The sequence below is a fragment of the Lepeophtheirus salmonis genome, chromosome 5 (assembly GCF_016086655.4).
Source record: "Lepeophtheirus salmonis chromosome 5, UVic_Lsal_1.4, whole genome shotgun sequence".
Classification (NCBI taxonomy): Eukaryota; Metazoa; Arthropoda; class Copepoda; order Siphonostomatoida; family Caligidae; genus Lepeophtheirus; species Lepeophtheirus salmonis.
Genome location: NC_052135.2, coordinates 39154955 through 39173970, shown reverse-complemented (window position 1 = coordinate 39173970; position 19016 = coordinate 39154955). Strand labels below are relative to the sequence as shown.

At 32.4% G+C, this 19016-nt stretch overlaps 1 protein-coding gene across 1 annotated transcript; it reads left to right on the top strand.

Moving 5' to 3' along the window:
- The first annotated feature begins 493 nt into the window (after nt 1-493).
- Nucleotides 494-8962, top strand: LOC121117325 (midnolin). The gene is made up of 7 exons (XM_040711726.2): nt 494-999; nt 1101-1188; nt 3039-3095; nt 5805-6110; nt 6594-6906; nt 6992-7249; nt 7315-8962. The coding sequence occupies exons 1-7, from the start codon at nt 770-772 to the stop codon at nt 7632-7634; spliced, it is 1572 nt and encodes a 523-aa protein (XP_040567660.1). The 5' UTR covers nt 494-769; the 3' UTR covers nt 7635-8962.
- Nucleotides 8963-19016: the final 10054 nt, after the last annotated feature.

Genomic DNA, 19016 nt, shown 5'->3' with positions numbered 1-19016 from the left:
GATTACATTACTCACTTATTGTGGCAACATGAAGTAGCCTTGTGTCCATTCCAATAAATATTATTAGAATGTACATATTATTTGAATCCAACGGCACTATTATTTGCTTTACAAAAAATCCAGGTCATTAAATAATTGTTTCCCCTGTTTTTCTTTCCCTGTTTTTTGTACGAAATCGCCCGGGGTTAGAGCTAAAAAGTAATAATTTCTCAGGGAGGGCATAAATTGATTTTGATTTATACTTATACAGATATGTATATATACATTTTCACAAATCCAATAGATGCAAAAAAAAGAAGTAAAAAAGGCATTTTTATTAAAAAATGTATAGCAAAACATCACACAGTCAATCATCAGGAGTAGAAAAATGTGAAATTTTGAGGGCGCTCAAAGGCGTGCGTGCGTGAGTATATTTCAAGACTAATAGTAATAATAAAGGAAGGCGTACGGGTCTGCTTTGTTGTTGCTCCCTTTTTTTCGTTGCCGTAAAAATGGCTTTAGTCAGTTGAGCTCTATACTTGCTTGTGTAAGGGCCATTTAGAGTCTCCCTCTCTAAATATTTTGTATTAGTTTTATTGAATAATAGTACTAGTATACCGTTACTTACAGGTATGAGTAGTGGCAACAGTGTGCACTAAAGTGAAATTATTTTGTGTAAAAAATTAGTTATATAATAATTGACAAATTATATAAATATATAATAATATTTATTGTTACAAAGTACAAAGTACTAACAATTGAGTATTAATAACTGTTAATTAAAACAAGAATGATGAATAAGAAAGAGTCTGAAGCTTCTTCTGTGATCCAAGAGGACTTGTCCAAGAGCACGTCTACTCCTCATCCTTTGGATATGATCTCCGTCACTGTGGCTCCCTTTACGGGAGGACCTTTTCTCCTGCGTATAAATAAACGGGATTCTGTGGAAGAGTTAAAAAAGGCGGTTGCCAAGAAGTTGAAAGTTCTCAAGGACCGGATATGTTTACTCTATAGAGAAAGGTGAATTTCTTCTTCTTCTTTTCTAATCTTTTGTTCAAGGACTTGCACATGTTATTCTATTCTCATTCTCTTCTCCTTTATTCCCAATGCTGCTTTTCTAGTCAATTGTCAGAAGGAAGTCTGGAAGATAATTATGTGTCTGATGGAGCCAGAATTACTCTTTTGCCCAGGGCCGAGACGGGTTTACTTGTAAGTAGAAGTCAAACATTTCTATGCATTCCTTCATTTCCTGTAACAACCTGCATCATTGTAGCACTCTATCTATCTATCCAAATAGTAGCGGAAGAAGGGAAACTTCCCGGAACTCCTATCGTCCTACAAATTCATTTTGTCCCCGCTCCATTCTAATCACCCCTCATTAATTATATAGCTTATTATTTCACTTTGAATACCTAAATAAAAAGTGACGTACATAGAGTGATAGGATTTTTTTTTTTTTTACTTTCACTTCAACGTGTGGTGATGATTCAATGGCTTTGTTTGGCGATGATGGTTCTCACAGACACAGACACACACAATGAATTGTAGTACCCTAGTATTATCATGATGGAGTTAAAATACATGTAACTTTCATTTATGCCTTTCTTACAAGAGAAAAAAACAACAGTAATGGTTTACCTATGTAAACCTTGTGTCTGTGTTTTTTTTTTTTTGTTAAGAAAAATTGTATACGAATTATTTTTTTGCAAACGGAGGGGGGAAGGGAAAGGATGGATAAATTATTAATTATTCTTCATATCCTCATAAAGGGTTCTTTTTCAAGCAAGTAGAGAGGAGAAGTGGCTCATTATACTGCCCCTTTCTAGTAAAACATTATCTTATGCTAGGTTTTTTCCCCTAGAGATAACATGTTTAAACAGAAAGAAGGGGCAGTCTATTAAACTATTATGGAGGGATCTTGAGGATTATAATTTGCCTCATAAATTTAATTTATAATCCCAAAGCCAGACATGGACTCTTAGTCACATTGACTTGGACTCATGAAGTTCCTTTTTTATGACTGAATGTGATTTGTTCTTGAGATTTGAATCCCTGTATTTCACTCAACTGGAGAAGTGGGCAACGTGTTGTAAAATCATCAACATATTGTTGGGATAGGATCCCCTAATAAACGGATTGACTACTTGTCCAAGAAAATAATACTTTTGACTTAAAGTTTGAGAGACTTTCTACTCACTTTCAAATAAATGTGTAACTTGATCCCCTGTGTTTGCCCAAATCAACTGCAGATAATGCCACACTATGTGGCTATGAACTTTCTTTACATGGCTTCAAAGTCTAGGTAGTTAGTGATTACATACTCCCATTGGATACTTTTTTGATGGGTTACATCAATAGCCAGAGTTTGAAAGAATCTGATCATCAAGATTTATAATATAGACATGTATGTAATTTGGGCCCCTAATACAAATTTTAAACTACGTCTATGGTTATATCTCCTACCCACAGACACCCCTGCACTTGGTTATTCAACCCATTTAGCATAAGTTGCTTGTGTCTTAAAATTAATAAATGTTTTCTTCTTCAGCACTTCCCAAGGAAGTGTTTATTTTTGTTATTTATCGTATCGCCATCTTAACAAACTTTGTATATATTTATATAGATAGATAGATACGGCATGACATTTTCTATTGACCTTTAATTCACATATACTATCTACTACTCCATGCCTTTATCTGTATTTCTTTCTTTCCATTCTCATTTTGCACCTACACAAAGAACAACTCTAAAATACAACTAAAATAAATAAAAAAATTGACCTTTTTTTTTAACTATCATACATGTATGTTGTATGTACATACTACATATATTTGAATATTGATCAGTAACAACAAAAGTACATGAGTCTTGGTGGTAGTGTTTACACTAAACATTTAAAAGGTTAAAATCTTATGAAGTTCAATACTTTTTTTTTTTTTTTTTAATTTCCCTTCTTATTTGATGTACATATCAAATTTCATTAATAACAACTACATACTATACTAATTTTATTATTAACTAATAATGTGTTTTTTCTATCTATTTTTTATTTATTGTAGGCACAAAAACCGGAGCAAAGTGTGATGCAAGCACTGGAAAGCCTCAATGATAGTCAGGTAAGATAGTCAAGAACATGGTGGTGATGAACACAGAAAAAAATAAAAATAAATATTATTTCTTACGTAAGAACAAACAAGTTTTTTGGGTGCGACTTTAGCTTTTTGATGCATAATACATACACACTTATTATACATTTATATAGAGAGAGAGACACACAATAGAAGAAATAAGTCAATGTATTTATTATCTTGGACGCATGTGGAAAACTTGCCATTTTTATTATTGTTTTATACATATTTGTTTTGTTTTTATGTGACATTTTGATTCTGCTTAAATATCATGATGAGAGCAATAAGCATTACGTAAGGAATTCTTACGTAATTGATGTATATTTAAAAGGCAATGATAGAAATCTGACGTCATTGGACTGATGTGACAAGTGTTGTAAATTAAAGGCTCCACGACCAATATAGGATTTAATAGATACATACTTTCTTTTCTAATTATTTATGAGTGCCGGTTTGTAGAAATGGTGGGCCTTTTTAATCGGATCTGAGAGTAATTGTAGTTGTGATTTGCTCATTATTTTGATATATATTATGAATTGAATCAAATTTTATCCTTATCAACTTATTCGGATTTCCTAACTAACTCGCCCCCGATGTGCTCAAAGTCACATCCTTAATGATTTTTATGACTAGTCTGCAATTTATCAGTCCCCCCCCCCCCTCAACCGGCATTGGTAATTGTGCTCATTGTAATTCTCTTAGTTTCCCATTCTTTAGTTCATTCAGGGCGTTCAACTACATTTTATTTTATTGTTAGTTGTTGATTTTTCTGCTTCTTCCCCATTATCCGTGTTCTAAACCTTGATTGGTTGAATTCAAATTAGCTCTTATAATTAAGTTGTGAACAATTCTCATCGATGGTTAAATAATGAAGAAGGGACTAATATACGAACTAATTTTGTGGCCTTCTCCATTTTCTTTTTGTAGAGAAAGGCTGCGAGATACAATTAAGTTAAGGATGTGAATTATCCATCATTTTTTGTTCTTTCATTAGCTGTATTTACATATATTTATTTAGAGGGAAAGGATAACTGATAGGAGATAGAGAATCAAAAAAGTCCCTTTTGTATCAATCATGCTCTTAAATCTATAATATTGCATTTAGGATGGGAGGGGAGGGTGTATTAGAATGAAGATAATCTTGAGGAGTTATCTTTTTCTTCTCCCCGTTCGAACCCCCTTCTTCCTTTATTTTCTCTTTTCAATGATTCAATTCCATGCTTCTGCTTTGTAGTCGGAATGTACGTACATCGTTTGTAATACTACGGCCTTAGTCGTGAGATGGTGTACTTCACACAATGGGAATTACAGTTAGGCATTCCTGACAACAACGAAACGACGACGTTGCTGCAGGGAAGTTTCCTCTCTCTCTCTCTTTCTCCCTCGTATTCACCTATGATGAGATTTCCCCTTTCTTTTATAGTACTACTACGAGTACACCAAATATGTACAAAGAACAACACATATTCTAAGTGACCTAACTTTGAACTTTTTCTTCTTCTTTTAAAAAAAAATTCTTTTTGCTAACTTTCTTTTTCGTTATTTTTATTACTATTATTATTAAATGTATAGTTTGATATTTATTTATTTTTTATTCCCTCCTCTCTGTGTGTTTAAGAGTTCTTTTAAAAAAAGCTCTTGAAAAGAAGAAAGAAATAACTACACACACATCTATCTAATATACAAACTCCAATTCTTAAATACATAATATATCTACATACTACATATATAGAATATGAGTTCCTGACTCTTCTCTTTTAGTATGATATGAGTTGTATCATCATCATCTCCCTTTCCTATTGAGCATGTTAGTAAATTGAATCATTCATTGGTTGTAGTTTTGTTTTATGTACCCAGGATGTATATAAATTGTACTTGTTAGAACAAGTGTGCCTTTTTCTCCCCAGTAATGTTGGGCTTTGCTTTACAAATTACTGACCGTTGTAACTTTAGTAAGACCGAAATAATTGGGTCCAACTTTGGTCTGGAGCCATCTTGTAGTGAAATTCTGTCTCCTCATAAAAAAATCTGTCTTGATCAATTCCACAACTTTGTAAACAAAATGTTTTATTTAAAGAAGATTTGGGTCTCTAACTTTTAACTTACTTATTTAAAATCTTTCCCCTCCCCCTACCCCCTGCCCAGAAGTTACTCAATGTTCTCCTTATGAACCTTAGTTTGAGATATCCCGAGTTAATGAATGAATATAAATCATTACAACATAGGCTTTTAATAAGGGAAACTCATAATGGGTAATACTTATACATTTAAGGGGCCATATACGCTAGTTGTTTGGCATTATTGTTCCCCTATGGTTACATTTGGTAACCATAATAATTTATGTATTTTATTACAGCTTGTGTTTGCAATTTCAACCCTATCTGCGTACATACTTTTTTTCATTGCCCCAAGCCCTAAGGCATATATTCTCTCAATCAGAGGTAGGAGTAGGCATGGGTGGATGTAATAGAAAGCGAGATAGGATGTAGGTGTGGAGATGAAGTTGATACTATATAATATTATATGTGTACTCGATAGCAATAAGATCCAGGAAATACTTGTTTTCCCTACAACAGAAACATAGCATCATCATATATGTACAATACATAGTATATACAATAAAAATAAAATAGAAACCTAAGCGCATATGCCAGAAAAAAATACTAAAGGATTGTTTTTTTCCTCTCTCTTCTTCAGGTGAATGACTTTCTCTCTGGCAAAGCACCTCTTAATCTCACCATGAGACTTGGGGATCACATGATGCTAATACAATTGCAACTATCTACAGTGAATGCAGCTGCCGCAGCCGCCGCCGCTGCATCCGTCAACAATAAAAGATCTCGCTCTAGTCTTGATTCACGATGGTCTCAACCCTCCACTAATTATAGGCCCAAATTAGACACTCGAGCTTTGGCAGAAGCAAGCAAAAATCTCACGCAAACCCTTAAACAACTCTCCTCGGAAGTGCTAACCAACAAACAACAACCCGGAGCTGAGAGTGATGTAAGTATGCATTACATTATTTAGTACATATTTTAAATTGTAATTAGTGTTGTGTCAGCTTAAACAAATATTGACTCGGTTCGACCCCATTTGAGTCCATGATTAGAATGGTGATTCTAATTTTAAATTTGATTTCATATTTACACTGAGTTAGTTTGATTGTATAACTAAGATTCACCATATGTTTTGGATTTGTCTCTAACGGATTTTATATTCAGGATTTCTATTGAGGTTTTTGTCATCTCTGAAGATATGGACTAGATATATATACTACGATGTTGCAAAGAATTACAGAATCTCGCAATCTAAGTATTTTTTGGATATAAATTAATAAATGGAAAGTGTGCATGGAAGCAACTTAATTTTTTTCCTTTTCTGATTTAACGACTCTGTTCGGTTAAATTTGGTTGTACTCAAGCCGACACAATATTAATTATAATATATTACTTATTTTGATATTAATTTGATGCTTTTTCTGTGTAGGAAATTCCTACCAAACGCCCACGTATGTCATCTCATCAGCCACAACAACAACAACAGACGCAACAACAAAATAATAATTCTACTACTATTCCTTCGTCTTCAACCACATCCCCTCCTACACCCCAATCTAATCATCCCTATCCGCCAAACAACAGCAACAGTAGCAACAACGTAACCGCCAATAAACCTCAAACCTCCTCTTCTTCTTCGTCGTCTTCTTCCACCTCATCTAAATCTCATTCCAAAAATGGTGGTGCTATCATTGAAAGCATGCATCACCATGGAAAAGGAGTCTACTCGGGTACTTTTTCAGGTAAGAGAGAAACTCTTCTTTTTTTTTTTTTTATCCATTTTTAGATTGAGATATCAATTATATTGTATGTATTATACATTATTAGGTACTTTAAATCCTGCCCTTCAGGATAAGAACGGACAGCCCAAACGCGATATCACCACTATCATTCACATTCTAAACGACCTGTTATGTGCCCAATATAAGAACTACAATAGCAATTCTGCTGCCGCCTCCGTCTCTGCCAGAAAAACAAACAATAGTAGTACTAGTAATAGTGGAACCAACGGTTCGACGACGAGTAATGGCAATGCCTCAGCAGAGCCTAAAAAAAATTCGCAGTCAGCTAATTCAACTGCTGAGAGTAAGTGACAAGCTGCGTATTCAAATATGTGCTTATATTTAACTTTCATTCCTGTACTTTTTCAGGCACTCATCGATCCACGATGGAACAACTTCAAGTAACGCGGGATAAAATGGAACAGCTTAGACGTGTTATGGAAGAGAGAAAAGCTCGACGAAGGGCTCGCAGAGAGGCACGAGCTGCTCCTTACTCCACGTCTTGGTCTGTGAGATCCTCAGAGGAAAATAACGTTGTCTCTGGAGGAGATAATGTAGGAGAAAGTCCATCAGCATCCTCATCTATAATGAATCCTCCTTCAAGCAATGCTGGTAACGGCAGCAGTACTAATAGTGCAGCAGCGCCTAAGGATAGTCAGCTCTTTGAACCCGAAACTGTAACTGTTTAGGGACGCGCGAGTGTGAGTGAGCTAGATAAAAAAAGAAATATAAGGACAAAAGAAGAAATATTTCAGTGAGAGAAAACACAAGAGGGTTGATTATTATAATGTTACTTGATGATGATGATGAATACCTAGCTATTTATGGTGTTGGTGATCCTGAGGCATTTACTTTTTTTACATTGAGTATCACGATGATTAGTCATATTCATACGCGCGCACCTTCACAATCCCTCTCACTTGTATTCTTCTCAAAAAATGTAAGAACTTCTCTACAACCAACCAACAACCACCCTTCTGTGCCAAAACTATTATTATTAAATATTATGATAAACGTAGAAAATAAAAGATTTCTTCTCCCCCCTCCTGGCAACTAGAAGTTGTGTTTGGGGGGTGGATATCTATTTAGGTATAAATTATTATTATGAACACCACACACTATTCCTCCTTCTACCCCTCTTTACATAAGTCCTTGCTTCTTCTTTTTTTTAAATAATAATAATTATTATTTGTTGTTGTTCGTTTTGTTTTGTTTTAATATAGGAATTTCAAATTATTAAAGTAAAGAAACAATTAAGAAAAGATGATAAAAATTTTTTTTTTTGTTCAATAATGATATATGATAAAATAATAGAAGACAAACATCATACGACTACTACTATATTTCTACTGTTGTTGTACATATCAAATGATGTCTGTGAAAGTAAGTGGCGTAGTGGTGGGGGTAGATCCTGGTTGTAAGTATCGTCGTAGGGAGTGGATAAGATCCTCTCCTTCTTCCCCTCATTCTTATTCCCCTCAACCCTCTCTATTTAATAAATTATATGAATAGTTCAATGTATTTTTTTGATGTTTGAAAAACAAAAGACAAAACCAAGCAACAACCCATTGTGGATTTGCTGTTATTGCCATTTTGCAATCAAGAGATCTGCCTCCTCACTCACTTATTATTATATACTCTACTCACTCACTTTATGTGTAGGCCCTTCCAAACGAAGGAAATCCCCCCTCCTCCTCCCTATTCAATTCCCACGATCTCTTATTTTTATTTAAAGACTAGAATATTATCAATATTACTACTATTTACTTATCATGAAGAATTCTTAAAGTGGGTAAATCAATTTCATTCTTTTCATTTTTTAGTGGGAAACTTTTCATGCCTCTTGTTTATTCCCTTTGTTTTTCTCCTGCTAAATAATAATAATAAAAAACACACACACAAGATGAAGAAGAAACTATTTAAAATTGTGTACAGAAAATTATAAAATATTATTATGATTATTATAATTACCGAAAAATTTATATTATAATATATAGTTATTACTATTCACACACAAGACTATTTGAGCATACGTTTACTTATTGTCGTTAGTTGTATTTGTCAAGGGCGGGCAGAAAAATGATTTCCTAATCAATTAGATTCCTTCCTATGAGTATAGACGGTGATGCTAATCGGGAGCATTTTGGGCAAGTAGAAAGAAATTGGAAATCAACATGGTCACCCTGACAATTTCAAGAATGTTTTGGAGGAGGAGAGGAGTTTGGCTGCCATAACGTTTAATTAGATCAACTAAAAGCAGCTGTGACGAGGGGAGAAAGGAAATAAACATGGAAATTGGCAAGAATGACTCCAATGTTAATCCTTAATTCTACTCTGAGTCTAATAAAGAGTTACAATTATAACTCCGCAACCAGTCATTAGGGTTACTCTCCTTCTTTAATGAGCACACAGTAATTTTCAATCATCCTTTTGATTGTAGTACAAAAGGAGGTCAAATACTAATGACGACAGCTTAGGAAAAGAAAATTTACTCTTCAGTTTGTCAATCCAAAAAACGGGGGGACTAAGAAATACACCCGACCTTCATCACTAAGTGTGGCTTTGGTAAGTAAAAAGGTGTGTTGGTACGGACGTAGAAAGTTGGAGCACTCCATAACCTGGCATTTTGTATATTGAAAAAAGTTATTTGAAGTTAAACCTACCTATTAATACGCACCTTCTACCAAAAAAAAAAAAATAGTTCCGACGTCCCAGATTGTTAGGGTTCGGTCTGGAAATCTCAGAGCGAACTGAGACCGCTATAATTTTTATAGAAAAACTCACCCAACAAAAAAATCTTCCTTGATCCGCCCCTCTAAAAAATGACATCTAAACATATGTCCACAAAAAATCCCCAAACCGGAAAAACAACCTATCTCGAGCCCAGTTTCAACACTAATAAAAAGCTATATATCACGTGGTGGAACGGAGTCCTAGTGATCAATATATTTCCTAATTTGGTAGGCTACAACAATTATTATTATTTTTTATCTGCTAGGGGTGTTGAAGGTACAATGAATATTAGTATATAACTACCTTTTAATTAAATTAACAAGGGAAATTCTGATAAGTCTATAGAAAGTTGCATATGTTTATGTGAGGAAAAAAGATAAAATAACGCCTCATCTTGCGGGGGGAGTATTCGCTTAGCCAATGACATATCCTCAAGTTTAATTGCTTGTTTTGATAGTCATATTGAAAAATTTGGCCTTACTCGGTCTTAATTTTAATATGTCGGTCTATGTCGATATTTAAATGAACTATTGAAGATGTCAAGTGTGTTTTGAAAATAGCAAACATTACTACAATGCCGTCGGATGAATTTTTACGATGAAATTAGTTCTGAATTATCATCAATAAGAAAGGACTCTTGGTCATTTTTAAAAACTATCTCCCCCCTCCCCGACTGTAATCAAATTGAACATTTTCGGTCAAGTTTAAAATGAGATTCGTGAACGATTACATTTCGGCCTAAGATCTTACCGACCGAATTATCGGTTTGAATCCCTTTAAATAGAATTAATTATGATTCAACCGAAAAAGTCTTCTTTGATTGTATCTCAACTCAACATAGTTGTGATTCTACATACATCTGTTGATTTTTATCTCGTCTTGATCAAAGTATTAAAAGATGATTATAATAATTTTGAAACTTTATATCACTATCATCAATTTGTAGTTTATGCAACTCTTCTTCTTCCTACATTAATTTGACAAGAAGGAATTTCATGACTGTAGAAAATCGCCTTGGATTTTTGTCGTCATCCGGGTTGTGAAATAATTTACCCTGAGGATCCGTCTATTACATTACTATTTCAACAACACATCATTTTGATGTGACGCAAGAGGAAAAACATTCTATGACTATAGAGAGGTAGAACGCAATTGTAATTATTGCTTTATTTCCATTTGTGGAATTGGATTGATTCAGAGACTAAGTTACTTGCTATGTGCCTTAAATAGTTATGAGAAAAGCGGTAAATGATAATTGATAGGTAATAATATGTGTTCCCACATATTGACACGACCTTGTGAGTCTTTATTTCTCATTTATTCCTCTCTCCTCTCCATTTTTGCAAATAGTATGTATTCAAAGACGTCAGGTGACGTTTTTTCTCCTTTTGTTTGCCATCATATGATTATACAAGGGACGCATAAAATCTTAATAAAGCGAGGAATTTGTCCTTATAAATCTTTTTAAAAGAATAGAGGAGAGTCCTCATTGATAGTTATGTAAATAATTCAAATCGGTGTTAGTATAGTAACTTTTGAAGTAAGTAGAAATATTAAATATCAGAATATTTAGTTGTTGTTCTGCATCCTTTAATGTCTTGATATAAGGCAAACATTCAACTACAAGCTCAACTACCCTCCCCCTCTCGACTAAAAACTTATTGTCAAATTTGTCTAAAAAAGTAAGTTTTTCGTCAAAAAATGAATGTCTTTTGCCAAAATTTGGTGTATTTTTTTTTGACACAGTTAATATGATTAACGTTCATTGTTGACATTTTTTTAAAGGTTGTTCAAATAACATTCTGTAAAAATTTGATCAACACCCCCAATAAAGAAATCATAATAACACCCTGGTTGGTTCAAGATCAAGTTCATGCAAAGAAAGGAAAAAATAAAACAAGATTAAAAATTTCAATTGATCGATTTAGTAGACAGACGCATGCATGGTTTTTGAAAGTCTGTGCCCAATAAATAAAAGGTATTTTGATATTTTCTCAAGTAATACCAGGGACATAACCACCAGTGGGGTTTCACCCCAATATTGCTCTCATTAGTAGTATTTATTAGTCTATTAATGATCAGTCATTCATAGTCACTCCAACCCTCCCCCACCCCCTAATAACAAAATTATGATTACGGCACTGAATACACATTGTACCTAAAAGACGTCAAAACTTTGGGACCGCTACGGTGCTACATCCCTATAATGTAGTGTTGTCACGATACCAGCATTTTCAGTATTTCTATAGCTTTTCCACAAAAAATAATTAACAAACATGTCTTACATAGGCGTCCACAGGATATTTGTTCGGGAAGGTTTGTATAGGGTTAGCTCAGAAATTTGATATGATATTTGATTTTTGAACTTTTTTTTTCAAAAAATTTCAAAAATCTACAGCTATTGACAAAAAATATTAAATTTTTTAGAAAAAAAAAGTTTCAAGCTATTCACAAAAAAAAATTGCATTTTTGGGAAATTTTGTAGAAAAAATCCACAGTTCACAAAAGATTTAATTTCTTGGGAAAAATTTGATTTTTTTTTTTTTGGGAAATTGAATATTTGGAGGGGGTCTACACCACCTTCAGTCACCCCCTCTGGAAGACCCTGATACTACACCAAAAAGGGTCCATTTAGACTTAAAAGAAACCATTTTCTAATTAAAATGACCTGTACTACGCCAAAATGGCTTGAGAGTTCTCTAATTTAGCCAAAAGTATAGGGTTAGCTCAGGAATTTGATGGCGTAATAAAATACAACTTTCCAGCTCAGAAATTTGGAGGGTTAAGTATTTATGGGATATTTTTAATTACATAATGGCTCTGAAAGTACCAGTTCTTATGTCAGTTTAATTTGGTACTGTTTTAAGTGCGTTTGTATCCCAGTACCACTATATGTATGTAGTACTGGTATACCGAACTACACTAATAAACTGTTAGTATTATTAAATATTGCTTCCAAAATCACAAAGAGATTTTTTAATATTCTTAAATTTCGGCGTTGTTATACTCTCGACTTAATGTCGGTTTCAGAGTATAACGGCCCTTCATACTCAGGAATTAACATTGTTCAAACTTTTATCATTGTAAGGTACTGGGGTCCTTATTTTTACAATTAAACAAAGTATAATTTATGCCTTGGGTATGATGATATTTTGCTTCATCTTACAAATCCAAAATGTATATATAAATAAATGTTGATGAGACACTTTTCTCATGAAGACTCAATAACTGTCCTTTGTTCCATATTTTAATGAGTACGGCTTTCAAGAAAATGCATTAGTATACAAAAGATTAAAAATAGAGTTTGTATTTTGTCGATGATTCTTGTGCATCTATGTATGTATGAATGTTCCGTTTTTGAGATAATATTTTCCTTCCTACAAATATATATTTTCTCCGGGGAACACTAAAATAAGGACTTTTAGCAAAGTTAGAGACCTCTCAAGCCGTTTTTGAGGCATACACTATTTTATAATCATAGTATCAAATTTATGATAGTACAAGGGGCCCAATTTTGATCTTAAAGTCCTCTTTTTTCAATTAAAATGGTCTGTACTACAATAAAAATATCATGAGTAGAGTTGAGTAGTTTATAATGAAAAAAAAAATCGTGAGGAGAAAGGGAGACAATTTGTACACCTGAATTAAGACCTTTTTTAATATCAAGTCGAATTTTGGACGAAGAAAATTAATTGCTGCTATAAAGAGGAGAACTTTCTACATTTAAAATAACATTAGGACAGTGTGTAATTACCTCCCCTAACAAAGTTGAAAGGAGTTTATATTTTTGTCCCTGTTTCTTTGTTAGTCACCAAGATTACGCCAAAAGTTCCTGATTATTTTTGATCAAACTTGTTACAAAGATTATACCAGTAGGGCATTAAATTTTTGAGCAGTCAAGGTAACACTAAACTTAAAAAACCGTATATTCGACCATAGCTTTAGAACGAACTTAGATACACAACTCAATTTTATTGTAGGTGGAGGTATTGCACACTAACGAGTGCCCATTCTAGTTATATTTACTTTATTTTAAATTTTAAAAAGAATTTATTCCAAAGATAGGCGAGAATACTTACTTCAGAGGGAGAATTTAATACCACAAACACCTATTAAATAATGAACAAAAAAGAAGAAAGGCACAAATCTCTTCTTTAGTCATTAGAGGCGTCAAATTTTGTCTTAGTCAGTTTTTTAATTGTTTTGAGCAGAAGAGGAACTTTTTTTTTTTTTTTTCGGATTAAAATAATATCGACCCGAAAACGGGACAGTCTATTTATGTATATAGTAAATTCTAATAATAGTTATAGGAGGGATGCTTCTACATTTTTCATATCTAGGTACGTCCCATATCTTAATAAGTATTATAATCCCGTAAAAGTTTTATATTTATTTTTTAGCTTATCTTATCAATACATATTATGTACATAATTTTGAGGCATGTTTGGTTGTAAGGATATGAAAGTTTGATAGGTAACTACACTCGTATCTGCAACATAATACTACAAACTTAGAGTCACGAATTACATAAAATACAATATATGTACATGTTCTAAATAAAAAGTAGGCATTCTCCCACTCTTTTCTTTTACTTTTTTGGGGGTTTTTAATGTTGCCAGGGACTTAAATTATAAATGTGCTTCCCTCCTCAAAAAAGGATTCATTCTAAGGACTATTAATCAAAGTGAACAACAAGAAAGGTTTGACAGGCTGTCCATGGAGAGTTTATGGAAGCAGAACAAGGAAATATGATTTTTGTGTACACTTCATTTATTTTATAATATTCTCATAGAATGCTTAAAATTCCCCCTCATCAAATTCTTGCAAAGAGTTATGTGTTCTACTGTAGGAGTGGCTTGGAAGCATTCTTGGTCCTAAGTGGTAGAACCTTCTTTTCTCGTTCCAAAAAGGTGGAAAAGGGGGCAGGGGCATTTCTAAATTTCATCGTTTGGGGGAAACTTAGCCCCAAAAATTATAGTTACACATAACAAAAAGGTTTATTATATATATACAGGCAGAGGGGTACGAATAAAGGGCAATAGAAACAAAGAATGAAGGTACAAACAAAGAGATAGAGAGAAGGATGTTGCAAGATACAGAGGGAAACGAAAAGAGGAGAGAGATAGGTAAAAGGAGAGAGATATAGAAAAAGAAAAGAAGGTTTTATTTCGGTGAAAAATAGCCTCTTAATTACCTTGGCATTCCCAAAAAAATATTATAGGAACCTGCTTGGTGATTTTATCCGTCTATCTTCTAAATTTTAGACTGATCTGTCAGACCAATTTTGGATTCCATGTAAAACAGACTTATAAATATACATAAGATAAGATAAAAATATTGGGAGGCTTCAGAAAATTTTAGAGAGGCTCAAAGCCGTCTCCAACCCCAAAAAAAAAAACAATAAAAAAAGGAATACCTACGCCACTTCAACGGGGTATTCTAAGCTTCCAACTGGTGTGGTCAAATTAAGTGAAGCATATTTTTACTTATAATTTTTAAGAAAATCATAATTTTTGTATTTTGGGGCTCCTATTTCACCCACTAAAAGGATTCTAAATGTTAAATAGGGTCTAAATTAGAAGTAGTTATAACAATTTAACTGGATTTAAAATTTCTAAATAAAGCAAGATTCCAAGTAAAAAATAATGAGGTGCTTAGGGCAGTGGTTCTCTAATGGAAGTACTTGGAGTCATTTCAAGGGGTTCTTGAAATTTGAAAAAAAAAATTAAGTGATACATCGCTTAAACCAAAAAAGCTTTTCGCTGATCCAGGGGTACTTGGCTGAAAAAATATTTTACTAGCGGTACATTATTGAAAAAAGGTGGATAATCTATAGCCTAGGGGTATCAAAAGGTATTCTGAAATATTGTCTAATTGAAAGATATACCTCTTTCACTGGCGGCAAATTTATTATAAAAACAAAGCTATATCAATTTTTAACATTTGTATTGTGAAGGAGGAGTAAACATTATAAATCGGCCATCTAGATGTGACAACGTTTACTATTTACTAGGGCTGTAATTATATCAAAATTTGACTATACGGATATTTAAAAAAAAAAAAAACTCTGAACCCTTCATTAACAACCGTTATGGATATAAAAATTAAATTATTTTTATAATAAAACTTGTTTTATTATTTCTAACGTAGTTTCCATTTATTTCAACTATTTTATTGTAATTGTTGTTTGTAATAATTATCAGACTTTTTGTTACATTTTCCTTATTAATTTATACCATTGATATTGGATTACAATAAATGACGATTATATATTTGTATATATAAAAAAATTGATCAATAAATAATTAATGCAATTAAAAAAATTAATAAATCGTCAAATTTGATATCTCAAGTACAAGGAACTAATGTAATCCGTAATGTTTATAAGCACACTTGGTAAAAATTTAGTCTGACAATCCTATAGCTAAAATGAGCTTTACAGATTTTTGGACATGTACATTTACATAGAACTTCTCATTTAGAACTTTGCGCCAATTCGTTCCGAAAGGATCGTCGAGAAGCGATACAGTCGTGTTTCAAATCAATTTTCCAATTAATACCATCTAGAGGGATATGATTTAAAGACAAACTGTATTTTGTTTACAAAAGACAATCAAGTTGGATTCCTAAGTTTTATTTGAGCTCTGAGGCAAAGTTTCTTTTTGTCATTTTAGGTCTAACACCGAATATTTTGAGTACTGAAGTGGATGAGCTCTGTGTTTCTACTGTAGAACCTATTATAGGGGCATCCGTAGGATGATAAATATATAGATATTTTTTTTGGGGGAGGAGGGGAAAAATATTTCAAATATAACATTTTTTGTAGAAAAGTTTCAAAAATCTGTAGATATTCACAGAAAATTAAATTGTTTTGAAAAAAAAAGCAAAAATCAAATTTAATGTCAAATATTTAATTTTTGCAAAAAAAATTTCTAAAATTAAATTCTATGTAAGATATTACATCTTTTGAAAAATTTGAATTCTTTAAAGGTCAGTGATTATATATAAATAGTTCAGCGAATCCTATTGTTCCATTATTAATACTTTTGGCTAAAAAGTAAGGCAATCAAAGATGCTAAAAATAAAAACATGGGGAAAATTTATTAGCTTCCATTACATAAATCATGAATATTTTCCCTATCCAAAAACATATATATTTATTTACTTTTCATAAAGACATAAATTATAAGATTGAAAATTTATTGTTATTGGGTTCAATACCTATTATGTACGAACATTGAACAGTTCTACAAATATGTGTGTATTCTATGCGTGCAAATTGCTTCTTTTTTTTTTTTGTTACAAATACATCCATTAATAAAGATGTTTCTCTCTACTATTTCATACGTATATATTAAACTGTGTGCCATGAAACCAACTTAAACCACACTTAAATCAGAACTGATGACAAAATTAATTTAAGAGGGGCGTATGCAAGGGGTGGGCTAGAAAGGTAGTAGGCCCCACCCAAATTAAATCATTATTGTTTTTTAATTGAATTTTTTTCCAAAAAAAATACATTTCAAATTTAATTTTGCAGAAGAGCAAAAAATTAATATTTTGGAATTTTTTCCTGAAAAACTTTGCATTTTTGTATTTTTTTTACAAAAAATTTAATATTTGAAATTTAATTTTTAAAATTTTTTTACAAAAAATTCCATTTTTTAATTTTTGTCCTAAAAATTTCATTTTTTAAATTTAATTTTCTGTGAATAGCTATAAATTTCTGAAAAAAAAATAAGTTTTGAAATTTTTTTTGAAAAGCTCTGAATTTTATAAATTTAATTAAAAATATTTAATTTTTTGGGTTTTTTTTTCAAAAAAAAAGTAAGCTTATGTTTAAGTATTAGTAAGAATACCTTATAATATATATATGCTTTTTTTTTGCTACCAGAATTTAAAATTAAATTTTTGGAAAAAATTTCAAAGTTTAAATTTTGCACATTTTTTGCACTGTTTGAGTATTAATCACTATTAATTTCATAATTAATAGCATTTTCCAATTACTGATTCAACTGTAGTTGTTAATCAACAGATCATTTATTAATTTTATAGTAAATATTAAATACAATTTGAATAAAAATCCTCTTGTATTTCATGATGATTATCGCTTAAATAAATAGATAATATAAACTTAAGTTATTATTCTACAATTCTTTAAATAAATATAATATACTTACAATTAAATGAAAGTGTACTAAATACAAAACTATTAATGAAGTAAAACCACAAGTATATATATATAGTATCTTATGATCAGGGATGACTCTTCTTTTCTATTTTTAAATAACATACGTTCTCCCTCTTCTCTTCTGATCAGCTGACAACAAGGACACCTCAAAATCAGAGTACCATATTTCTTCACAGTTAAAACAAGCCCAGTAAATGACAGATACTCAGTGATATAAATTTTATAAAGATTAGTGAATGTATTTTCCTAACTAGATTCAATTATATTCAAAACCTGATTGAACATTTGTGTGGGCTCATTAAAGACGGAGAATTTGTTTTAGAGTTATAATTGTAAGTCCTTTTTGGACTCAGAGTAGAATTTGGGATCAGCATCGTAGTAATTCTAGCTAATGTCCTTGTTTATATCCTTTTCTCCTCCATCACGTGTCACAACTGATTTTAGCTCATCTAATGAAAGGTCATGAGTTTTTTTCTTCAATGTTATCGTTACTAGAATGAAAAAACTAAAAATATTCAATAAAGAAGATATTCGATAGCTACGATGAATAGAAAAAGTACTGAGACCTGCCTCTAAGTAGTCATGAATTACTCATAATGGATCAGGATTAGTAATGTATTCCTTTTTGATTATCCTCCACTACTAGTTAACAGAGGTCTTCAGGGCATCAATATTCTGATGGCGGAATTTATAGGCCTTCTTCTCAATTTGTCACCAAATGGAATAATCCAGTGGATTCAGATCTGGCCTCTGAGGGGGCCAAATGTTCTTGTTCAAGAAGTTCATGTTACTACACATCCAATCTTCTACAATATTAGCAGTATGGGCTGGAGCCCCTTCCTGGTGAACTACATACGTGGGCTTGTTTTACTTTCTTCATAGTTTTGGTGATCTATGGGACCACATTTTCCTTCAGCATCATGAATTAGTCGACCGCGGGTAACCGGTATCCAACAGGAAACCAAATTGAAGGCAGTTTTTCTCCATTTGATACCACAACTCCCAACATCGTCACAGAGACTGGATACTTGGTCTTGGTGACTGTACTGATGCTGTTGTCAGCCTTGCCAAAGAATACCACCGCATCATTTTTCTTTTTGTTGATGGGATCAACGGTAAAGGTATTTTCATCAGAGAAAAAAAGTTA